Below are 26,709 nucleotides of genomic sequence, written 5' to 3' on the forward strand. Positions count from 1 at the left end.
CTGGTCTTCACTACAGGACAGTGTTTACTACAATTTTATTGGAACTTCTGTGTTCCCTTTAACTAGAAAATACCTACATAAACTAGAAAAATCTGAATACACATGAATTACAAGATGCATTACCAAAGAATCATTCTTCTTATAAAAGAATTAACTTAGAGGTTTCTTCTTCCATAAATCTTACTATTTGTATTTAGGGCTTCCTACAAATATTTTCCTACACTTTTTTTTATATGTAAGAAAAATAAAGGTTTCCTTCTCCTTCTACAAAATAACATCACAGTTCCTATTCCATAGAGGTTTCTAATATATTCTATTACGAGTTTTTAATTCTTAATAAAGTAATCCTTATTACTTTCGTCTTCTTTTTTTACATTCTAGCTAATACGCTTTTGCAAAGTTAAAAATGCTGCAGTGATGAGAAGGAACTATCAAGAGATGTCATTAGTTACACTAATTTTAAAATATTTTAGTCTCTCCTTTAGTACCATTCTTACTACACTCTCCGTGAGGTAGAAAAAGATTATAAATACTGGACCCATTTTATAAAATAGAAGGTAATTTGTACAGAGTGATTTTCCTGACTTCCAGGCTCAGATTAAGCTGAAATACAGAGCCTTTTAAAGTGTAATTAGATATGTCTCTCTCTTTTTTTTTCACAAATTTATTGAGGTATAATTGGCACATAATAAATGGCATATGATTACAGTATATAACTTGAGTTTTGACATATGAATACGCCTGTGAAACCATCACTATAATCAAGGTAATGAATATATCCATTACTCCAAAAAGATTCCTCTTGCCACTTTGTGATACCGCCCTCTCACTCATCCCCACCCATCCATCCCCTTACTCCCAACCCGAGGCAACCACTGATCTGCTTTTTGTCACTATAAAGTACTTTGGATTTTTGAGACTTTTATATAAATGGAATCACACAGTACATATATTTTTTTGTCTGGCTTGTTTCACTCTGCATATTTATTTTGAGATTCACCTACATTGTTGAATGTGTCAATTGTTAATTCCTTTATTGTGGAGTAGTACTCCATTATGTGGCTGTACCACACTTTGTTTTCCATTCGCCTGTTGATGGGTCTCCAGGTTGTTTCCAGTTTGAGCCTACTACAAACACTGTTGCTATGAATATTCATGTACAAGTCTGTATGAGCACAAGCTTTCATTCTCTTGGGTAAATACCTAGGAGTGAAATGGCTGGCCCATATGTTAGGTGTATGTTTGGTATTATAAGATATGACCAAATTCCTTTCCAAAGTGGTTGTAACATTGTACATTCCCACATGCGGTATATGAGAGTTACAGTTGCTCTACATCCTTGCCAACACTTGGTATGGTCTTTTTAATTTAGCCATTCTAGCGGCTAGGGTATGCAGTGATATCTCCTTGTAGTTCTAATCTGCATTTCCCTAACGACTAATGAAGACTATAGCCTTCTGTAATGGATTACACCTCAACATAAAGAAAACAAAAATCCTCACAACTGGACCAATAAGCAACATCATGATAAACAGAGAAAAGATTGAAGTTGACAAGGGTTTCATTTCACTTGAATCCATAATCCACACCCATGGAAGCAGCAGTTAAGAAATCGAACAACGCATTGCAATGGGCAACTATGCTGCAAAAGGCCTCTTTAAATTGTTAAAAAGCAAAGATATCATTTTGAGGACTAGGGTGCACCTGACCCAAGCCATGGTATTTTCAATTGTCTCATATGCATGTCAAAGCTGGATAATGAATAAGGAAGACCAAAGAAGAATGGAAGCCTTTGAATTATGGTGTTGGCGAAGAATATTGAATACACCATGGACTGCCAGAAGAACGAACAAATCTGTCTTGGAAGTACAGCCAGCTGCCCCTTAGAAGCAAGGATGGCAAGACTTCATCTCACATACTTGGGACATGTTATCAGGAGGGACTAGTCCCTGGAGGACATCATGTTTGGTAGAGGGTCACCAAAAAACAGGAAGACCCTCAATGAGATGGATTGACACAGTGGCTACAACAATGGGCACAAATATAGCAACGATTGTGAGGATGAAGCAGGACCCGACCGTGTTTCATTCTGTTGTACATAGGATTGCTATGAGTTGGAACAGACTTGACAGTGCCTAACAATAACAATGACTAACCATGTTAAAATTTTTTCATGTGCTTATTTGGAATTTGTCTACCTTCTTTGGTGAACTATGTGTTCAAATCTTTTGCTCATTTAAAAAAATTGGATTGTTTGTCTTCTTATTGAGTTTAAGAATTCTTTGAATATTCTAAGTAGAAGTCCTCCTTCAACTATATGTTTTGCAAATATTTTCTTCCAGTCTGTAGCTTGCCTTTTTAAGAGTGTGTTTTGAAAAGTAAAAGTGTTTAATTTTAATAAGTTACAATTTTTTCTTTCTTTTATGGTTTGTGCTTTTTGTGCCATGTTTAAGAAGTCTTTGCCAAACCCAAGGTCACTAAGTTTTTCCGTCCTTCTAGAATTTTAGCTCCTACATTTAGGTGTATGATCCATTTTAAGTATGTGGTACGAGGTAAATATCAGGTTCTTTTCTTTTTTTTTTTTTTTTTTTGGCATACAGCTATCCAATTGTTCTAGCACCATTTGTTTACAAATGAATTGAATTGCCTAGGCACCTTTGTTATAAATCAATTGGCTAAATAGTATAGGTCTACTTCTGGGTTCTCTATTCTTTTCCATTGCTCTGTTCGCCTATCTTTAAACTGATGCCACACTGTCTTGATTACTGTAGTTTTTTATAGTAAGTCTTGAAATCAGGTAGTATAAGCCTTCCAACTTTGTTTTTCTGTATCAAAATTTTATTTATTCTAGTTCCTTTGCATTTCCATTTAAGTTTTAAGTGATCTTGGCAATTTTGACCAAAAAAAAAAAAAAAACCTGTTATCGTTTTTATTGGGATTGCTTTCAATCTATAGGTCAATTTAAGGAGAAATGACATCTTAACAATATTGAATCTTCTGATCCATGAGCATGGTATATCTATTTACGTAGGTCTTCTTTCTCTCAGCAGTGTTTTGTGGTTCTCATTTACATGTCTTTCACATCATTGGTCAAATTTATCTCTAAGTTTGTTTTTTTTTTTTTTGCTGCTAAATGGTATTTTTTAAATTTCAATTTCTAACTGTTCATTGCTAGTATATAGAAATAGAATTGACTGTTGTATATTGACCTTGTATCCTGCAACTTTGCTAAACACATTTATTTTTTGTAGATTCCACAGTATTTTCTACATTGTTGATTATGTCATCTACAAATAAACAACAAGAAAAATAAATGGCATCCAGATGGAAAATATAGTTTTACTTCTTCTTTTCCAATCTGGATGCCTTTTACTCCTTTTTCTTATCTTATTCCACTGACTAGAACCTCCAATAGAATGTTTAATTGAAGGCAATTTGTACAGAGTAATTTTCCTGACTCCCAGGCCCAGACTAGCTTGAACTACAGGAACTTATTGAATTTAATTAGACCTTTTTAAGTTTAGTAAATCATTATATATACTTCATTTTCAAATTCTTAGTTTTCCCAGTATTCAAACATTCATCAAATATTCAAATATTGAGCAGTGCCTTCATGCCAGGCAGTATGCAGGTTGTCAGGGAGACAATGACGCACAGACAGACATGGACTGGGCCCTCATGAAGTCTTACCATCTTATTGAGGCAATTGAGAACATGAATTAAAAGGGTTTCATTTGTTTGTGTTTGAATCTGGCTCTGCTCCTTAAACTGGCTGTTTGACCTTGGAAAAGTTATTTGACTTCTCTAAGCCTATATGAATAATACCTACCTTACAGAATTTCCATGAGGATGAAATGAATGGACTCCTTTAAAGTACTTAGAGGAGTCCCTGGGTGGAACAAAGTTAACAAGCTAAGCTGCTAACAGAAAGGCTGGAGGTCGAGCCAATCCAGAGGCAACTCAGAAGAAACACCTGTTGATCTACTTCTGAAGAATCAGCCATTGAAAATCTATGGAGCACAGTTCTAGTTCTACTCTGACACACATGAGGTCACCATGAGCTGGGGTGGACTCTAGGGCAACTGATTTAAGTACTTAGAACAGGGCTTGGCACATAGTAAATGGTAAATAATTTTTTTCTTTTTTTTTTTATTGTACTTTAGATGAAGGTTTACAGAACAAACTAGCTTCTCATTAAACAGTACACATGTTGTTTTGTGACATTGGTTGCCAACCCCACAACATGTCAACACTCTTCCCTTCTTGATCTTGGGTTCCCTATTACCAGCTTTCCTGTCCCCTCCTGCCTTCTAGACCTTGCCCCTGGGCTGGTGTGCCCATTTAGTCACGTTTTGTTTTATGGGCCTGTCTAACCTTTGCCACAGTGAGCTCAAGCATAACATCGATTGTAAGGATGGTGCAGGACTGGGCAGAGTTTCATTCTGTTGCGCATAGGGTTGCTATGAGTCAGAACCGACTTGATAGCACCTAACAACAATCTTTGGCCAAAGGGTGAACCTCAGAAGTGACTTTATTACTGAGCTAAAAGGGTGTCTGGGGGCCATACTCTCAGGGTTTCTCCAGTGTCTGTCAGGTCAGTAAGTCTGGTGTGTGTGTGTGTGTGTTTGTACTTTGTTCTACATTTGTCTCCAGCTCTGTCCCAGACCCTCTTAAGAATTATCTGTCTTTAGAATTAGAAGATATTAGCTCTTCCCAGGTTAAATCTACAAATGACTAGTGAAGAACGGTGGCAATCATTGACTACACACGCCAATATGTGTTAGAAATAATAATAGCTCCCATTTATTAGGGCTTACCATCAACACAACCCCCATTTTGGTTGGACCCTGTGCTAGTTACTGTCCACAATGCTCATTTATACTCCGTGACAACCCACGTGGTGAGCCTAACTGACCCCATTTTGTGATAAACAAGAGATGATCTTTGTACACCTACGATCAGGGGAGGCTGTTGACCTAGTAAGCGGTGGCATAGAATTCCCTAGCCCAATCCGGAGCTTGCAGTGCGGCCTTTGTTACCAGCTCGGCCCTAGACAGCCCGTTCCGCAGATGGCGCCAACAAGGGCAGGAACGTGCCAGGCTGTACCAAGGCCATTCCATGGAGGCGCTGCCTCGAGGAGCTTGCCGGGCAAGGTCTCTCCCGAGCCTCCCTCAGCACCCCCTCCTCTCAGACCGCCTCGGAGCGCTAGCCGCGAACGTGCTCAGGCGAAGCGCCGCGTGAGAGTCGGAACTAAACGCTGGAAAGGAAGCTTGAGGCACCGTCTCCCCGGCAACACGCTGGGGCGGGGCTTTGCGTCACCGAGGTGCGACCGGGTCGAGACCGAGAGGCCGCCGCCTGCGGGTCTGAGCGGCGGTCAGGGGTGGCGCCGCTGCCCCCGGGAGCGCGATGCCTTGAAGCTGGGGTGAGCTCCGCAGCTGTCCTTTCGCCGCTTCCCTTTATAGCTGCTCCACAACCCTGGGGCTGGGAGTAGAAAACCCTCCGGTCCTCGACTGCAGAGCGGGGCGCCAGGGAGGAGATAGGCCCCGCCCGGCCGCCCTTTCCAGGCCGCGATTTCGATTGCGGGACTGGCTTGGGAGGCGCTTCCACGGACTCAACGTACCGAACCCGGCGGTACCAGTTGCCGGGGGTGAAATTGGTTTGACCCGCTTTGGGAGTCAGGAGAGAGCTTTTCCTGCCCGAGCTCAGAACCGTTTTTTGAATATTGCCGCTGGATTTACCTGTTGGTTAAAAGTCCAGGTGCACTCGGGGAGGGATTGAGGTGAGATGAGCAAGCGCTGGGGTAGTCCACGGGTTTACGCTCCCGCAGGCTGGACACTCCAGATTAGCACCCCTTTGTCTGGATAGTTACCCCGGAAATAACCAAATCAGTGTATTTAGCCAACCCATGCATTTCAAAATTAATCTAGGCCGGTACCCTCCTCAAAGGCTTTTTCTTGTAGAACTAGCTACCTTGAGACCTGGCTGAGACAGAACAGCGTTTCTGTGGTAATAATTGTGGTCGCTTCTAGAAAAGAAGCCGTTTGTAACAGATTTTGAGATTATTTCTTCAATTATTTGTCACGTGTTACAAAATATGGATTTACTGTGGTTGAATTTATTTCCAGCCCCTTAATTAAATTTCAGTGTACTTCCATATCCCTACCCTGCCCTACTTCACGATTCCAAACGATTCAGTTCTTCCCTCTGGGTTATTTACAAAACTTCATGCTTTATTCTTGCATCTTCTGCCCCAAATTATTCTTTTCCACTTTTCCCTCTCCCATTCTTGCTGAAAAATGAGCTTCATCCATTCAGAATTCATCACTGATTTCATCGCTGAGCTGCAGCAGCCCAAAGATCCTGTTAGTCGCCTCTGTGTTGAAGTCACCTGTCTGACAAGTGATGCCTTCTGAATTCAGAACTCAAAAGTAGTATGGATTTTTCTTTTCTTTGGTGGTGTCTGGCTTTAGTTTCTGAATATTTTCCTCCAGGATATGATTGTATGTTTCCAAAGTAATATGGTAGCTCTTTGTCATTTAGTGTAAGCAAACTTTATATTGCATGTATGTAGCCTCATGTTCTTGGTTCACTGTCTAAACACTAACAGGCTTCCCTTCCCTTCCTTCGCCCAAAAAGGCAGATCTAGAGAGAATTCTTACAACTGTGGTGTATTTCTTCAAATATAAAGTATATTTAGTAAACACAGTGGTACTGTTAGAAATCCATATTCTTAATCTCCAAGTACTCTCTATCCTTTTGTAGTTTTTCTTTCTGTAACTTTTTTTTTCCTGATTAAGATCTTAAAGCTCAGAACAGGTGTTCCAGACTCTATAGTGACTCTAAGTGGCCTAATCGTTTCACTGTGGATATCTGTTATAACTGAATTAATTTCCTGTCCTGAAGAACAGCAGCTATCTCCTGACAGATCTAGAGTTTGAGTAAGGAATGAGTAATAAAGTAAGCAGTATCCTCAGGGACCAAGTTTTTGTACTTTGTTTTTATCACTGACGTTAAAGCTGACTTGACAATGAAAATAAAAATAATTGGTAGTTATAAACTGTAAGTATTTTTGTAGATAAAGGAGTTGTTAAAAATTTGATGGAAAGCAGGTTTTCAAAGAGGTTTCCTAAATACTACCTCACTAGAGGAGGCTGGCCATTTTGTTGCACTTTCAGGCATTTCAGCCTTGCTTTAATCCTTCCGTGAATGGATTATGATTTAAATTTTCTGGAAGTCATTTTTTCTTTTTTTGGCCAATTGCCCATGATGTGATTTTTATATTCATATAAAGAATATTTGAACTACAACAATTCATTTGTTAAAAAAGAAGTGATCAAGTGCGTGTACCACCCACTAAAGAATGTGGCATTTTTGGAATCCTTGGTGTTCTCATGAGTTTCAAAATAACAATTGTTCTTTATTTAGAAAATCCTTCAAATGTTTTTTGAAAAGCACAGTATTTTGCTAGAAGGAACCATGTTTTAGGTGACACAATAGTTTAAGAGCTTCTGATTCTTTGAGAGGAGTCCCTGAGCTGCTAACCAAAAGGTTGGCGGTTGGAGTCCACCCAGAGGCACCTCAGAAGAAAGGCCTGGTGATTTCCTTCTGGAAAAATCAGGCCTTGAAAACTCTATGGTTTGTTTTTTTGGTGGTGGAATTCTTTGAGAAATCTTTGCCCGAGATTTGTCTTTTGCTGAATTCAATGTCAGTGGTTTGCAAATTATGTTCCTGTGCAATACTACAGTCTGTGACCTTTGCCAGTAGTTGTTGGGTGGATTCTGACTCATGACTACCCCATGTGTGTCAGAGTAGAACTGTGCTCTATACAGTTTTTAATGGCTTTCTTAAAAATATTTTATTCTTGTCATTGTTGAGAGTATACACAGCAGAACATACACCACTTCAGTAATTTCTCCATGTACAATTCAGTGACATTGATTACATTCTTTGAGTTGTGCAACCATTCTCATCTTTTTCTGATTTGTTTTTTCGCAGTAGATTGCCAGGTCTTTCTTCCAAGGCGCCTCCAACCTTTTGGTTAGCAGCCAAACCTGCTAACAATTTGCACTACTCACAGACTCCATTCTGTGATCCAGATGGAGGTATTTTGGTAATATCAAATAACAGTGGTTGCCCAGTTTACGTAAACATTAATTTATTGATACATTTTCACAGTTTTACATTTTTTATTATTCTGTGTATTTTTCTCTAACTTCTACTTCTGTCCAAGTTAGTGCTAGTAATTTGAATGAACAAATTAATGAGAGTGAAAAGAATACTAAGGAAGTAATTTTTTTTTTAAAAACCTGTCAACAGTATTTACTGCTTTTACTCAGTAAACACTTATTGTGTGCCTGTATAGCTGCCAGAAGTGAAAACACAACTGCTATCATCTAGACGCTCACAGAGGGAGATAATAAAGGGACCTAACTGGCGATGTGTGCTGTGATAGAATTATGTGCACAGAAGGGGGGCACTGGAAAGCCTGTGGTGGGTGACCAGAGGATACTCAACAGATTGTTCTTGTGAGCACGCAGTCATATATTTATGCTAGTGATAGACATTAATATTTATCAATATTTTATGATTTTCAGAACCCTAAATTCCAGGCCCACCCTACTGAATCAGGTTGAGAAACTGTTCTAGGCTCACTTAGGTAGTCTCTAGATAGTGTTCCCTTTTAATCAAAGAAGTTAGTGTTCAGATTTTCAGGGTACCAAGTGCAATTACAGGATAAGTGAAGATGCTACCTCAAATTATAAACCTTATCAAAGTTAGGACCCCAGATCAAAATAAATGCAGAAGCGACGGGAGATACTTTCTAACTCAATAAACAAACCACTAGGGTCTTTTTTTTTTTTTTTTAACTATGATTTTGATGGGTACCTTGATTAAATTGTTATCTGTTTTACATCAAATATCAGACTGGGTATTCAAAAACAATTTATTTTTCTTTGTTAAGAAATGTAGGTGCAATTTAAAATTTCAGTCTGGTAGATTAGAATCTTTATTGCATTTTGGTTGGATTGGTACAAGAAAGCTAAAGGGAAGTTAAGATTTACTTTGGGAGTAAAATACTGTGTTAGAGGTCACCTACTTCCCACCCAAAACAAAAGTCTTCTGTAATATCCTTAGATGAACTTCTAATCTTAAACACTTTCAATGAGAGGTAGCTCACATACTTTACAAGACAGCCCTTTTCACTTTTGGATAATTGTGAATGGTAGAAAATTATATTGAACTGAAGTCTGTCTCTCTAATTTCTACTTATTGACCATTTTGTTCTCTGTGTAAAATAAATCTTACTTCCTCTTCCACCTGACAGCTCTTCAAATATTTAAACAAAACTATCATGTTGCCCTATACTGAGCTATGATTATCTAGAATAAATAGCCTTGTTTCCTTTTCTAGACCTATAATATCTTGGTTGCCAAACTCTGAATATGTTCTAATTTATTTAAAAAAGGAAAAAAAAAAGTTGGCTTTGAGTCAGTCCTGACTTATGGTGACCCCATGTGTGTCAGAGTAGACCCATAGGGTTTTCAGTGGGTGATTTATCAGAAGTAGATCTCCAGCCCATTCTTCTGAGGTTTCTCAGAGTGGACTCGATATTACCAAACCTGTTGCCACCAAATCAGTTCCTACTCATAGCAACCCCATGGGACAGAATAGAACTTCCCCATAGGGTTTAGAAGGAGCAGCTGGTGGATTCAAACTGCCAGCCTTTTGGTTAGCAGCTGAGCTCTTAACCACTGTCCACCAGGACTTGATATTAGCGACCCTTAAAAGTATGACTGCCTAGAGCTGAATACAGTCTAACCAGTGCAGGGTAAAATGGGGCTGGTAAATAGGCTCCTTGCTCTGAATATCAGCTTCTAGCAAGAGTTTAGGATTATTTTAGCGTTTTTGGCGTCCCTGTTACACTATCCGGAAACCCTGGTGGCGTAGTGGTTAAGTGCTACGGCTGCTAACCAAAGGGTCAGCAGTTCGAATCTGCCAGGCGGTCCTTGGAAACTCTATGGGGAAGTTCTACCCTGTCCTACAGGGTCATTATGAGTCAGAAAACCCAGAGTGGCGGTGGGTTTGGTTTGTTTTGGTCATTACACTATCCACTTATTTTGACTAAAACCCCCAGATCTTTTATATTTTAACTTTTTAAGCACCTTTTCCTATTAGTGTTTTTATGTATTTGGCTTTGGAAATATTCAGGATTTAACTTTTAGTCGTTACATATAATTTGTTTAGTTTCACTAAATGAGTATCTATTTCAGTCTTAATTCTGTTATTCAGTGGCTATTCATTCCTTCCAATTTCGGTCATCCACAGATTGGGCAGGCATGCAGTCTTTTCTGCAGGTCATCGATAAAATGTTAAACAACCCATCTTGGTGCTGTTCTTCTCCCTCTGCCTTTCCGTTTCAGCTATGCTGGCCTTTTTTATTATTATTACCTAAGAGGCACCGTATTCCTTTATCAGTGTGACCTCTGCCTAGAATGTCCTCCCTTGGACATGACCCCACTCCCCTTCCCTGGCCAACCCCGACTGTCCTGATCTCAAATGTCTTCCCAGGGACTTCCCCTGACACAAGACTAAGTCAAATGCCCTTTTATAAGCTCTCACAGCACCCTGTACTTGTTTGGCCTAGCACTTGTCATTCTGTTGTTATGTATTAATCTGTGGTTACCCTCTCATCGCCACCAAATGGCGTGCTCCCTTGGGGCAAGAGCCGTGTTTCTCTGGCTTCACTGTTGTAGCCCCAGGACATAGCACAGCACCAGGAGCATGGTACTTGTTGAATTGAATTTTTAGAAAGTCCAGGTAACACAATGGCTCCCTAACAGCAGTCTGCAGCTTGAGCAGTTTTGACCAGTTTTGGATTAGAACAAGAAAAATAAGGACAGTGTATAATGTACATGTGTAAGTGTGGTTTATATCAATGTGAAGTTACCGCCCTTCTTGGGAAGGACTATTTTTCTAGCATTATAGCCTACATTTTAGGTAATAAATAGCTCTTTTTCAAATGAAATGATGGTTATGTTAAATTTGGGTTTTATTTTGTATGTTTTTGGAAACCATCCTTAGTTAGAATAAAATGTGCAATACCATGTTGCTTTGAGATTTTTCTAGTATGTGAAATCCAGAAATCTGATGTTGAATACCCTAGAGACTCCTTCCAAGCTAAGATCTATAATTGTTTCTCTTTGGATACAGTTGCCATGAATCCATTGGACTATATTTAAAATATATAATTTTCCCTCACAGATGTTTTTTTAGTGGCCTGGATCTCCCTCAACAACTTCCCTTCATTTATCTCTGTGGTTTGATATTTGCTGTTGCCAAGTAGGCTCAGATTCAGAACAGTAATTGTTGGGTTTTTCTTTTTTTAGTACAATTGTACTTTTCCTATATTTAAGGTGGCTGGAAGAATAAACCTAAAATATAGCACATTAAATTTTAATGCTAAAACAAAATTTATATATTTATGATTATTGAGAGCATTTTTGTAAACTGTATAGTAATGTGAATATCTAAGGGTTTTATATTTTAAAGTTATAACTTTAATTTTTTATTAAATGAAAAAGCAGACTAACTGGCAAAACTTTTCCTGTAAAAGTAACTCTTACTATTTCACCTCCGTTGTGTGCCCAGTGTTAATGTGGGTGAAAGAAAATGGGGGTCTGTGATGTGTAAATAAAACGGATTTTCTTGATGGATTTTTAAAAATTATAATGCTTTTTCTGATTTTATTTCTAAAAACTGGGGAAAAAATTACTACTATCTACATGACTTTGGGCAAGTTACTTTAATCTCTGCTTGTTTCCTCAGCTATCCTGTTTCTTTATCTGAAATGGTTATTGGGATTTAAATGACTGAATTCATGTAAAGTGATAAAAGAGTGTGTTACACAATGGAGGTGGCTGACAAATTTTAGCTGCCTTTGCTATATTAATGGTAGTATTGGTGTGGAATAGAGATTTCACATTCAGTTATAGAATATGTTACCATAGCTAAATACTAAAAATTTAGTTTATTTTCCATTTAACCATATTCTCAAGAGTTTATGTTTTGGTCAATCATTGTTTACCAAAGGGAAAAGCTATCTAGAATAAACACATCTAACTCTTCTCCGGCCGTGTTACTTAGGATTATGCCTTTCAAGATTTTAGAGGAAGCAGTTATTAAATGTTTGTTTTGTGATTAAATTTTAAAGCCAATTCGATGAATTATTGATTATATTCGTTCACAGTAGATTATTAAAGTAGTAATCCAGAATTTTAACTAAAATAGCGTCTTCATATTTAGAAAACAAATTGCATAAATTCCAAGTTAAAAACACCTAAAAAAAAAAAAAAAAACTCACTGTCGTCAAGTTGATTCTGACTCATTAGTGACCCTGTAGGACAGAGAGTAGAACTTTTAACTGCCCCATAGAGTTTCCAAGGAGCACCTGGTGGATTCGAACTGTCGACCTTTTGGTTAGCAGCCATAGCTCTTAATCACAACTCCACCAGGGTTTCCCGGGTCGGGGGGGGACCTGGAGGATTTAAAAAGCAGCCTTTTTTTTCCCCCCATAAGTAGAAAATGTGAGATGTTAACGTTCCCTAGTATTTTAATTTTCTCAGGTTTTTTAAACCAAAAATCTATTTGATTTATATTTTTAATTAAAAAACAAGTGCGTTTATAAAATAATTCAACGACAAATACTTTTTTAGCTGATATCGTTACATCTGAGCCAATTTATCGTAGTGGTTAAGAATGTGAGCACTAGAATCTGAAAAATAGGAGTTCGTACTTCAGTTCTACCACTTACCAACTGTGTAACCTTAGATAACTCATTTAGCTCCACTCCTTATCTTTAAAATAGGAATATAATAATAACTACCTCTTAGGGCCATTGTCAGAAATAAATGAGATGATAAATGGAAAGCACTTAGTTTGGAGCCTGACCTGTGGTAAGTAGTCAGAAAATGTTCTTAGGAAAATTATATAAGACAAATTTCCTATTAAATACGATCACTTAAACGTCTGTTTTTTTGGTTTTCGACTTGGCAAAATTAAAGGAATTAGAGGTTCATTACCCTCCCAATAACATAAGTGAATCCTGTTTTCTAATTTAGCTATGTGAATCTGAAAAAACAGATATGTCTTTACAAATACAAGTCCATTACATAAATTTTCACCTTAGGTTCATGTAAGCTTAAATGTATTCCTTGTTTTATTTTTTTTTTAAGGGGTGGGTGTATATTATATGTACAGTGCTTTTATATTATATATAAAAATAACTTTTGTGCATATTTGACAGGAACTGTGTGAATGAAGCAGCATTCTTTCTCGATTTTAAAAGACATCATTTCATCATGGGACAGCAGTTTTCGGATCAAACGCAACTGGTAATTAGCAAGTTACCAGAAAAAGTAGCAAAACATGTCACATTGGCTCGAGAAAGTAGCTCCTTAACTTATGAAGAATTTCTTGGGAGGGTAGCTGAACTTAATGATGTGTAAGTTTTGCTCTTTTTCATTTGATTTTCTCTCTCTGACGTGTGCCCCGTGTGTCATGGCTGTGTAAGAGACAGAGATATTAATTGATAAGACTTACCTTAATGATAAGCTTTACTCCTTTAATTTCAACCAGTTTTAGCAGCAGTTAGCAAATATTTATTACCTTGTGTAAGTAGGCTTTCTGTGTAGCTATTTTGAAATATATAACGGAAACAGAAGAGGTCAAAGGAAAATTAAAATCGAAGTTGGAAAACAGACCACAAGCATACTGAAGCAATTCTAGAATTATACAACCCAGCATCTTAGCAGTTGTACACTGCTGCTGTTATTAGCTGCAGTAGAGTTGGGGCCCCCAACTCATGGAAACCCCATGCGCAACTGAACAAAAAGCTGCCTGTCCTACACTACTATCCCATGATCGGTTCCAGATCAGACCATTGTGATCCATAGGATGGACGTTAATACACTATTAATTCAGTCCTTTTGAAAGCACTGTATAGGTGCGTAGCACAAGGGAACATGCCAGTTTGCCTCTCTAGAGAAAAGTTGCTGGCATAGTCAAAGGCAACACTAAGAATGTTTCTGTACATGAACCAATTCAGGTGGTTAAAAAAAAAAAAAATTCTGTGTGTTTGCTCACTGAACCGTTATTTTGCCAGAGAAATGGTCTCTTTGTCATCACTGAGGAATGAGATTTTATTTATTAGTATTTTCTAGTTATACCTTTTAAATCCGTACTTAATTATTTTGAATTAAAAAAAAAAAAAAAAACCCTAAGCCCATTGCTGTCGATTCCAACTCTGTAGGATGGAATAGAACTGTCTCTAGAGTTTCCAAGGAACGGCTGGTGGATTTGAACTCCCAACCTTTTGATGAGCAGCCAAGCTCTTAACTACTGTGCCACCATTTCTATCTAAAATGGAATATAAATTTCTCTGCCTTCTTAAACTGCATACCTAACAATTTATCCTTTTATTTGTGAATCAGGGTCTGTATTTTGTCAGTTTTTATACTGGTCTGTATAGAAGCTATTAAAATATGGTAGGACCCTAAATGGTCCTAGACTGCTGTGCTTTTAAAATACTGGTCATTTGATTTCTCCCCTAGTGACAGGTGAGCAAATGTCACTTCTTTCTATTAAGCCACCCACACCCACACCCACCCCTCTTCATGTATATATATATATATATATATATATATATATATATATGGTTTTTGAGAGCATTTTTGTAAATATAGTAATTACTATATTTATAGTAATATAAATAAGAGTTTTATATTTTAAAGTTATAACTTTAATTTTTGATTAAATGAAAAAGCAGACTTTTACATATATTTATATATGTAACTTTTAACTATCTTCTACCCCTCTTGAGGTATAACTTCTCTCCAGCCATGGTGGCACGGTGGTTAAGAGCTTGGCTGCTAACCAAAAGGTTGGCAGTTCAAATCCACCAGCTACTCCTTGGAAACCCTATGGGGCAGTTCTTCTCTGTCCTATAGGGTCGCTATTAGTCAGAATCGACTCAACAATGAGTTTGGTTTTTTGGTTTTTTAGAGGTATAATTAAGGAGCCCTGGTAGTGTGGTAGTTAAAGCACACAGCTGCTAACCAAAAGGTTGCTGGCTCAAACCTACCAGCCACTCCATGGGAGAAAGATGTGGCAGTCTGCTTCCGTAAAGATTACAGCCTTAGAACCCCTATGGGGCAGCTCTGCTCTGTCCTACAGGTCGCTGTGAGTTGGAATTGACTCAATAGCAATGAGGGTTTTTTGGGGGGGTATAATTACATCTCTTTTGGATTTGCCTCTTAAATGAGATCTTCACGGTTCTGTCTTTAGTCTGTTTAATCTAGCTAACATTACCTGAGCACATACTATGTGCAGGGCACTCTGCTTGATGGTGGACATCTTAACTGAGATCTAAAATGATTACTGAAGTAGCCCTGGTGGCAGAAACAGTAAGTGTTCTGCTGCTAACCAAAAGATTGGCGGTTCCAACCCACCCAGCCGCTCCATGGGAGAAAGACCTGGCAATCTCCTATAACAGTTACAATCAAGAAAACCGTACTCTGTCACAGGGGGTTGCTGTGACTCTAAATCAACTCAGTGGCCCCCAGCAACAACAAAACGATTACTCAAGTATTAATGGCAGATCCAGCTCTCCTAAGTCTGAAACTGTTTCCCCTATTCCACATTACCTTTCCTTTAAAACTAAAAAAGGCCAAATAAAATCAGTCGTAGTCTGGGACTACGTAGTATGTGGACTTAGAATGTCATAGTCACTATTAATAGTTTAGGGTAAGATACATGAATCTACTCCCTTATGCTTTATGATAGCTGTATTAGATGACAAGAGACATACTTGACAATCTAGAACACATTAGGTAAGGAGAAAGAAACACTGTTTTTGTAACAGACATGGCTAGAGTCTACTGATATTAGTCATAAAGACTCTAAAGCCGCAGGATTCTAATGTAAAAATATAACACTTTTTGAGACTAATTCAATACCATGCTATCATATCAACACCAATTTAAATCATTTCAAAGACATACTTAAATATTACAGCTCCTGCTCATTGACATTTCTCCCTGAGCACCAGTGAGGTTATCACACTCAACAAAGTGACTTACGGATAAATAAATTGAGGTCATCAAAAATTAACTAGGTAACAAAGTCTGCCATTGAAAATAATTCAGCCGTACCAGTTCCCAGTTCTGTTCTCTAGCTACCAAGCCACACTCCCTCTGTATAAGTTTAACCTTACAGTCCTCAGACAGCATTGCGCTTGTGAAACGCCCAACTCTGACCTACAGGAATTGGTTTTAAGAACCAAAGCTGGCCGATTCTTTTAAGTACGCTGGATTTCACTTATTTAATGAAAAAAAAAAAAAAACCTGTATGGGTAGACATATATATACTGAAACCAAACACACTGTGGTGGAGTTGACTCTGACTCATAGTGACCCTGTAGGACAGAATAGAACTGCCCCATAGGATTTCCAAGGCTGTAACTTTATGGAAACAGACTGCCACATCTTTCTTCCATGGAGTGGCTAGTGGGTTTGAACCACCAACCTTTTGGTTAACAGCCAAGCACTTAGCCACTCTGCCACCAGGGCTGCTAGACATACAAAACCCACTGCCATCGAGATGATTCCAACTCATAGTGACCCTATAGGACAGAACAGAACTGGCCCATAGGGTTTCCAAGGAGCAACTGGTAGATTCAAACTACCAACCTTTTGATTAACACCCTGAGCTCTTAACGACTGTGCTATGTAATTGCATAGAAAATGAACTACAAGGATATATACTACTCTGCTTGTGTCTGGCTGGGGAGTTGTTGGGGAAGGGGACAGTGAAGGGAGATTTTACTCTGTATTTCAGTATTTGTGATGTTCTATAAAAATGTAGTTACTCATAGGTTTAAGCATTCTTTCTACTTTTTTTTTTTTTTTAATTATCCAAATGGTAATTTTTTGAAGCATTACTTCTAGGAACATGTTCTTGAGTAAAATTGGGTTGAGAATTTTAACCGTATCGTAAGAATGGAATGTGTCTTTATATTTATTGTTTAAACTCATGAAGAGTGATCAATGACGTTTACCATCCCTCTAGAGTCTAAGAATTTATATATATATATAAGCCCACTCTATGACGGTTGCCTCTCAGTCTAAAGATACTAGATAAAATGTCCACAAGCGAAGCTTACTGTGTACCGTAGAGATGAAGGTGAAGAATACCTTCCTTTTATTTATTTAGCCCAGGGTGTTTCTGACCGGCTTTGGCCAGAATTAAAACCAATTCCTGTGGGTCAGAGTTGGGCGTTTCACAGTGCAGTGCTGTCTGAGGACTGTAAGGTTAAATCTATACAGTGGGAGTGTGGCTTGGTAGCTAGAAAACAGAACTGGGAACCGGCACGGCTGAATTATTTTCACTGGCAGACTTTGTTACCTAGGGCTAGTTGTTAATTTTTGATGACCTCAATTTATTTATCTGTAAGTCACTTAGTTGAGTGTGATATCCTCACTGGTGCTCAGAGAGAAATGTTAATTAATAGTGATAAAAGGGAGCTGCAGTATTTAAGTATGCCTTTGAAGTGATTTAGATTGGTGTTGGTAGCATGATACTGAGTCAACCTCTGAAAGTGATATATTTTTACTTTAGAATCTTGTGGCTCTCTAAATTAAAATTACTCTGCCAGGGGAGGGTAGAAACCCTGGTGGCGTAGTAGTTAAGAGCTAGGACTGCTAACCAGAAGATCAGCAGTTCAAACACACCAGGTGCTCCTCGGAAACTCTATGGGGCAGTTCTACTCTGTCCTGTAGGGTTGCTGTTGAGTCAGAATCGATTCAGTGGGTTTGGTTTTTTTCTTTTTTTTGGCCAGGGGAGGTTAACCCAATGCCGTTGAGTCAATTCTGACTTGCAGCAACCATATAGGACAGAGTAGAACTGCCCCATAAGGTTTCCAAGGAGAACCTCCGAGATTTGAACTGCTGACCTCTTGGTTAGCAGCTGTAGCACTTAACCACTACGCCACCAGGGCTTCCCAGGGCAGGGTAGTAGAGCAATGTGTAAAGTATTTTAAATCGTTTGTTTTGCTTGATTCAACCCAAAATTATAAAACAAAAATTTTTTTCAAAGAGGCACGTTTGTGTTGTTGCCTAAATAAGCACTCAACCAAGAGCAAGATTTCTTCACATTTTATATACAACTGAGGCAATAGTCAAAATTTGGATAAGTGAAACCAGATAAAAGTTTTTTTGAGTACTTGATTTCTTGAAGTTATTTTTCCTGAATGTCTTTGTTAGAAATTTAAAGCTCATGAGACATAGATATGACAAAAAGGAATTTTTAAATATTCCACTATGCTTGTGACTTTAAAAACCTTGTAAATTAAGTTATATGTTTCAAAACATTCTTCATTCGTGGTTTTGTGTGTGTTTGACCTTACCCGACACTTCTCCCTTTCCTGTCAGTCTCATTGTCTGAAATTCCATTAGCATCAATCTTTTGTTGTTGTTGTTTAATATTTTATTGTGTTTTAGGTGAAAATTTACACAGCAAATTAGGTTCCCATTTAATAATTTTCTACAAATTGTTCCACGACATTAATTAACATTTTTCACAATGTGTCAACATTCTCATTGTTTCCATTCTGTTTTTTCTCTTTTCATTAATCTACCTTCCCTCCCCCTCTTTAGCATCTCATTTTTGTTTTAGGGTAAATGTTCAGTATTTGGTAACATAGATAGTTGATTATTTAAGGAAGTACTATACTCATGGGTGATACTGTTTATTTTATAAGCCAATATATTATTCGGATGAAAGGTGACCGACGGGAGTGGCTTCAGTTCCAAGTTCAAAGGGTATCTTAGGGCAATAGTCTTGGGGATTCCTCAAGTCTCTGTCAGTCCAGTATCTTTACTTATGTTTTAAGAATCTAATTATTACAATGATTATCACTGGTATTTGTTTTTGTGTGTGTTTTCAAATTTCCTTCTCGGTCTTAAAGTGTTACTTGAATCTTGTTTTATAGCTCCATTATTTTATATGACTTTTTGTGAAATTAACAAATGCATTTGTCTTCAGAACTGCTAAAGTGGCTGCTGGCCAGGAAAAACATCTTCTCTTTGAAGTACAACCTGGGTCTGATTCCTCTGCCTTGTGGAAAGTAGCCGTACGGGTGGTCTGTACCAAGGTGAGACTGAGACTTCCAACTCTGATGGCTAGAACCACATTTAATAGTGTAATGTAATATAATGATACTAAATGTTAATATTTTGATGGGCTTGTAGAACATAGTTTTGATAATGTTGTTGCCTTCCAGCTCACTGTTTGGATCTAATTGCTATAGCATAGACTTTTATAATCACAAGAGGAGGTAGCATCCTTACCTTACCTTCTTCCTTTCTTCTGGAGTTTTAGCTGACCGGCAGCCAGTAGAATCCTAAGGTGACATCCTATTTAGCTGTAAGAGGACTCCTTAAAAATTAAAGTTATCTCAAGAAATCATTTATTTAAGGAACACTGGATTTCATTCATAAAAAAAAAATCCATAAGGAAGTCTTTTTAGCAACCTTTATTTGTACAATGGATTTTTCACTATCAATGTGCAATCAATGTCTCTTAGTTCACCTTTAAATTTTAGATAATTGAATATATCAGCTGTGCTAAAAATATAACGACACCTGTCATAGAGCACTTGAAAGACTCTTCCATCATTGGAGGGATTAAAATAGATGGCTCTTAATCTTTTTGAGGCTATAGACCTTTTGGTGAAAATAAGCAAATTTTATTAGGCTCCCTATCTAAACCCCTATTCTAAAAACAAACAAACAAAACATCATATGCATATAAATAATAAATTGGGCATTCATGAATACCCTCAAGTCCATTCCTGACCAACCCGTAAAGAACCCCTAGGTTAGGAGATACTTCTTTTATTCATGGATCCTGGACGTTGTTGCCCAAATAATACGCCATGTTTCCGTCATGTTGTCGTCACTGTGTTGTAAGTATAGTAGAGTCAATTATGGATAGTTGATCAAATTAGAAGTTTTAATCAATGTAAGTAGTGACAGAATTTTAAAGACAGTCAGACAAGCAAGGACACAGAGATGTTAATTGCAGACTTGGCTAAGTGCCTGAAGTTGAGTGGCACCTGTTAAAAGTTTACAGTTGCCACTGTAAATACACAGTACAGTTTAATACCGTTCAGATGGGTTTATCCACTTTGAAATTTGCTTAATTGATTTTTTAAGAAAAATTTAAAATGTTAAAAAGCAATATATAATATATAATAGCTGCCAGATAACCATCATTCAAAATTTTTTCATGACAGAGATAGCTAACTGTGCTAGTGAGTACCAGAGGAACCGCTTATAATTTATGTGTTACAAATCATATTAACTGAATACATATTGAAATACTTGATCCAGAATTAAGTTTTAAGTTTTTTATATTTCAATTCCTAAGCTCAAAAATTATATACCAACCACATATTTTAGTCATTTTCTGTTTTTGTTATTGGGTTCATATTGTATTTATATTAAATTCTGGAGGTTTTATACAATGTTACAAGTCACGCACCCCCACAAAAGAACTCTGGGAATCTGCAGCTTCTTAGTTTGCAAAAGAATAAGACAAAGGAGAAATGAAGAATGAATTGAGCTAAAAACGTGGTAAGCCCATTCAGATAGGCTTGGTATTTTCCACACTCCTTCCCTGCACAGCTGTGAATTTACAGTGCACCTAATATTCCAAGACTATTTGAAAATCAGTTCCAAAGGGCACATGGGTAAATGTATGTAAAACAGTAGGGAAAAGGGCCATTTCTTGCTTCCTCTTCCACAGTAAGCTAGCCATCTGATCTTACTGATTTTGCTTTTACCACTTTTCACTCCTGGTTTATTCCAGTTTATTCAAGTAGTATTTGAGCATATAAGATATGTCAGGCAATAGGAATATGATAAATAAAATAGATTTTATGGCCTCAAGGAGACTATAACTACCGCTCAGGCCATTTTTCTTCTGGCCCAGATTACCTTAGATTCTTAATTAATCACTACACCTTCAGACTCTTCTAATTCTAATTTAGGCAATTGTGAGGTCAGTGCTCTACAGCAAAATTCTTCTTGGGTCACTTCCCTACTTAAAATTCCTCATTGCCTACAAAATAGTTCTAACTCTAAAACCTGGCATTCAGGACCCTCTGCATTGTGACCGCAGCCTAACTTTTCTGCTTTATTCACTGCTGTCCCCTTTTATATTCTACATTTTCACCAGGCTTAACTAATTAAGCTATGTACCTATTGTTTTCCTACCTCAGTGCCTTTTTATGGAGTTCCCGAAACTAGAATGTTCATTCCTTCTGTCATTTAAATTGCTGTCAGCTGCAGGTCACAGAAAACCCCTGTTCAATCAGTTTAAACAAGAAATAGTATTTATTCTCACTTATAAAGAAATCCTGATACAGGGCAGCCCCAGGATTAGTTAGTTCAGAGACTCAGCAGCTTCTGTCTTCCCAACTCATCGGTCAATATTAATTCACATCCTCTTTTTACACCTACACATACAGAGGGAATGTGATTACCATGATTGATTTTTATTAGATTAATCAGGATTGACTCCTGAATCATTTTAGGGAGTAGTAGATACCGAAACAAAATCAGGGTTCTGCAGGCAGTGAAAGTGGGGAGTACCATCTGGCTAATTAACCAGTAGTTTCTGCCACATTTTTATTTCTACATGTCTGAACTTGATGTTTCTTTAAAAGTTCACCTCAAATACCATCTCATCCATAAAGTCTTCTCCCTTCCAAACTCCAGCAGCACTTTGTTTATATTTCATAATTAAATCTATGTTAAGAGTTAAAATTATTTAGATTCCTAGCTCCCCTACCAGACAGTCACCTCCTGAAGACAGAAACTCTGTCTACATTCGTCGTTTTATCTGTTAGAGCCCCTAGTTCCGTACTTTGTACTTGGTAGGAACTCAGCATATGTTGAGTGAACAAAAACTTGCTGAGTGAGACCAGAGGAACTAGATGGTGCCCAGCTACAACTGATGACTGTCCTGACAGGGAACACAACAGAGAATCCCTGATGGAGCAGGAACACAGTGGGATGCAGACCTCAAATTCTTGTAAAAAGAGCAGACTTAATGGTCTGACTGAGACTGGAGGGACCCCAGAGGTCATGGTCCCCGGACCTTCTATTGGCTCAGGCCTGGAACCATTCCCAAAGCCAACTCTGCAGACAGGGATTGGACTGGACTGTAAGACAGAAAATGATACTGGTGAGGAGTGAGTTTCTTGGCTCAAGTACACACATGAGACTATGTGGGCAGCTCCTGTCTGGAGGCGAAATGAGAAGGCAGAGGGCGGCAGGATCCAACTGAATGGACACGGGGAATACAGGGTGGAGAGGAGGAGTGTGCTATCTCATTAGGGGGAGAGCACCTAGGAGTACATAGCAAGGTGTATATAAATTTTTGTATGAGAGACTGACTTGATTTTTAAACTTGCACTTAAAAAGCACTATTTAAAAAAATAAACTTGGTAAAGACATGCTCTCATTTTAAATGACTGGGGTTGGGATAGGTCGAAGTTTCCTTATTCATTACAGTATAATACCTAAATTATCTTCCATCTCCATCTTTATTTCACGAAGTACTTAGCTCACATTGAAGAGGCTGGTATAAATTATAGAGAACTATGGGAAGGAATATGGATGTATCAGGTATTTGATACCTTAGTTTTCTGTTACTTCTCTTTGGCAAACAGAATTACTGTTTAATTTTACTATTAGGCAAATTCCTTTTGCCCCAGTGCCTCTAGTCCTTACATCTATATGCAGTTAGCTTAAACATCTTCCCTAAAATAAAATTCAAGAAAAACAGAAATGTTAAAGACATAGGCAATTAGATGCTTCATTTGTGTGATTTCTCTTGATTTTAGATCTGCTCTAAAGGAATATTTTTATTTTTACTCTGTATGTTGTTTTCTAAAGAATCTCTGAAAAGTTAGTGTTTGTATTAGGAAAAAAAAAGTTGAAGTTCAACATGAAAAATGGATAGACTGAAAATTTCATATTTCTTAATCTTAAGCAACTAAAAAGATTGAACTTTAATCATTCGTATTTACAGTGAGATCTTATCTTGGCTACCCACCATCTGCTATGATGCTTATCCTCAAATAATACTTAGTTCATTATAAAAAATAATCTAAATTATATTTGAGTGGAATATTTTGTGAGAATAATATTAGAAAAATTAATAGGTTAATTAAAAATTAGGGACTAAGGTAGCTATTAAAGAAACTTAATGAATTATATTATTTTCATCCTTCTTGTTACTTAGACTAAAACCTTGGAGTCATCCTTGACTTCTCATTCTCTCGTATGCCACAGTCAATCTATAAGTGAATCCTCGCAGATTTCCCTTCAAAATATATTCAGAATCTGGCCAGTTCCTACCACCTACACTACCAGTACCCTCTTCCAAGCCACCGTCATCTCTCACCTGGATTATTTTAATAGCCTGCTGACTGGTCTCCCAGCTTCTGCCCTTGCTCGCATTCTGTCTTTTCTCAGCACAACAACCAGTCTATTATACATCACGATCTGAAATGTAAGTCATTTTATATTACTTGTTGGTTTAAAACCCTCCAGTGAATTCTCATGTACTAGGGATAAAAGCCCAAGCCAGTATTATAATCAAAGTCCTATATATTCAGTCCCCACCTCACTGTCTAACCTTCTTACCACTCCTCCTCTTCCTTCTTCTCTCTATTCCATCCACTCTGGGCTCCTTGCTGGCACTTACCAGGTACACTTCTGCCTAATAGGTACACTCTTTTTCTCTCAGCCTGGAATGGTTTTCCCCTACATAGCCATGTGACTCATTCCTGCATCTCTTGCAGTGCTTAAGTAATGTCACCTCCTCTGTGAGGTCTTCCCTATAGCTCCTCGGCACTCCTTTTCTTAATTTTCTCTGTAATGCTTATTTCTATCTAACCCAATCTGTATTTTACCTGTCTTTCTCTCCTGCCTGCCATGTAACTGCTGTGAGGGCGGGAATCAGATTTTCACATACATTATGCCACCAGTGCCTAGAGCAGTGCAGATAGTACCTACAACATTCAAATAATGGGTACTCAGTAATATTAGTTGCATGAATCCTATGGTTGTGATAGTTGCAGTTTGAGAAACTTTCCTGTTACGGTACTAAGCTTATATGAATTATTCCTTAATTTCTTTACTGTGTAGTTCCGAAGGAGGACTGGCTCAGTTTCTTCAACTTTCAAAGGCTGTTTTGCAAACCTCTCTAAATTCCTGTCTGAATTCTACTTACTTTTTACCTCATAGAGTCTCTTATTTGCATCTCCACATAGATGTTACCTTCCCAAAACCAAATCAACTTTCTCATTGTTATCTGTGGTTGTGCCATTTTCACAATGTGAAGTCTGATTAATACTTCTCAGTCCTTTTCTTTCACTGCCATCTGAAATAGTAAGCAATATATGTTATTGTTATTTTCATTCCACATATTTAAACATTCCTATAATATTTTTTTTAAATATGTGACCTAATTACCTCATTTCTCTAATCCCCAGTTTCATCAATACATTTTGAAATCTACCTCATTCATAATATTAAGACCCTCTATCTTTATATCTCTCCTCACATTCTTTTATTTCTTTCTTAATATTTTCTGATTTCATTTGCTCCCACAGTCTTTCATGCCATCTCCTGTGCTGAAAGGAAGTCTTTCATATGTCTCTAATCTTTCACTTCCGGCTCCGTGGTGTAACGGTTAGTACTCTGGACTTTGAATCCAGCAATCAGAGTTCAAATCTCAGTGAGACCTGTCTTAGGAGTCCGGGTGGCACAAATGGTTAAGTGCTTGACTACTAGCTGGAAAATTGATGGTTTAAACCCAGCCACAGGTGCCTCGGAAGACAGTCCTGGCGATCTGCTTCTGACAGATAACAGCTTTGAAAACCCTATGAAGCAGTTCTACTCTGCACACATCGGGTCACCATGAGTCGGACCTGACTTGACGGGAACTAAGAACAACAGCAACAACCTTTCACTGATTACTGGAAGTTCTTCATCCAAGAATATTGCACCTTCACCCAGCTGGCCTGAGCTATTTCAAAAAAGAATATGTGTCTCACTGTCTGACTCCCCCAAGATGTGTAATAATAACGTTAGTACAATGTTATCTCTTCTTACCTACTCCCCTACCCTTGCCCCAAATATAATCTCATGTTAGAATGTAACTGGAGGAGGAAGAGGTACACAATCTCTAGGCTACTTGTGCCATTTCATTAAATGAGGGTTTGTTTGTTTTGTTTTTTTTGTGGTAAGTATATATATATAAATATATATACACACACACCAAAAAAAAACCGAACCCATTGCTGTCAAGTCGATTTTAACTCATAGCGACCCTACAGGACAGAGTAGAACTGCCCTACAGGGCTTCCAAGGAATGGCTTGTGGATTCAAACTCCTGACCTTTTGGTTAGCAGCTGAGCTCTTAACCACTGTGTCAGAACTCTCCCCTCTTCCTCCCTGGGCTCCTGGTGTCTGTTCACCCAGCTGTCCTGCCTCTACCTTCCTTCTGAATTTTGCTTTTGGGCAAATGCTGCCTTTTAGGTCTCATATAGTTGATTGTTCTGACATGTACATTCCTCACTGGTGTTACTGTTCATTTTATAGGGCTGTCAATTGTATGGCTATAATGCGATCTCCGAGAGTGATCTCATTTCCAAGTTTGAAGAATGTTTAAGGGCCGTAATATCAGGGGTTCTTATTGTGGTTTTGATTTGCATTTCCCTAATGGCTAATGGCCTTGAGCATCTTTTCATGTGCTTGTTGGCCATTTAAATATCCTCTTTGGTGAAATATCTGTTTAAGTCCTTTGCCCATTCTTTAATTGGGTTGTTTGTTATTGGAAACCCTGGTGGCACAGTGGTTAAGAGCTACAGCCACTAACTAAAAGGTCAGCAGTTTGAATTCACCAGCTGCTCCTTGGAAACTGTGGGGCAGTTCTACTCTGTCCTATAGGGTCACTATAAGTTGGAACCAACTCGATGGCAAAGGGTTTGGTTTTTTTCAGTTTTGTCGTTGTTAAGTTATAAGAGTTCTTTATCTATTCTGGATATTAAACTCATCAGATATATAGTTCCCATTGTTTTTTTTCCAATCTATAGGTTGTCCCTTCCCTTTGTTGATAAAGTCCTTTGATGCATAAAAAGAAAATTTGATGCATACAAGTTTTAATTTTTATGAAACCCATTTATCTATCTTGTCTTTTGTTGCTCATGCTTTTGGGGTCATATCTAAGGATCCATTGTTAAATACTGGTCCCAAAGCTACCCCTACACTTTCTTCTAAGAATTTTATATTTTGAGTTCTTACATACAGTTCCTCGATTCATTTTGGGTTGATTTTTTATATATGGTATGAGGTATGGGCTCAGCTTTATTTATTTATTCATGTGGAAATCCAGTTGCCCCATTTACTAAAGATACTATTCTTTCTCCATCGAATGAACTTAGCTCCCTTGTTGAAAATCAGTTGACCATAGATGTGCAGGTTTATATCTGGACCCTCATTTCCATTCCATTGGTCGGTATGTCTATCATTATACCAGTGCTGAGTTGTTTTGATTACTGTAGCTTTCTAGTACGTT

At 37.9% G+C, this 26,709-nt stretch overlaps 1 protein-coding gene across 2 annotated transcripts in view; it reads left to right on the top strand.

Moving 5' to 3' along the window:
- The first annotated feature begins 5,299 nt into the window (after window positions 1-5,299).
- Window positions 5,300-26,709, top strand: part of RNF141 (ring finger protein 141) — a 43,978-nt gene continuing 22,568 nt past the window's right edge. The window contains exons 1-3 of one of the 2 annotated variants that reach the window (XM_003412005.4): window positions 5,300-5,422; window positions 13,304-13,501; window positions 19,099-19,207. In XM_003412005.4, coding sequence (XP_003412053.3) covers window positions 13,359-13,501; window positions 19,099-19,207 — 252 coding nt within the window. In that variant the 5' untranslated portion in view covers window positions 5,300-5,422; window positions 13,304-13,358. Of the gene's footprint in view, window positions 5,423-5,451; window positions 5,780-13,303; window positions 13,502-19,098; window positions 19,208-26,709 lie in introns of those variants that run through there. The other variant, XM_010592238.3, reaches the window with a different exon arrangement.

Source organism: Loxodonta africana, chromosome 7 (assembly GCF_030014295.1).
Source record: "Loxodonta africana isolate mLoxAfr1 chromosome 7, mLoxAfr1.hap2, whole genome shotgun sequence".
In the NCBI taxonomy this organism is placed as follows: domain Eukaryota; kingdom Metazoa; phylum Chordata; class Mammalia; order Proboscidea; family Elephantidae; genus Loxodonta; species Loxodonta africana.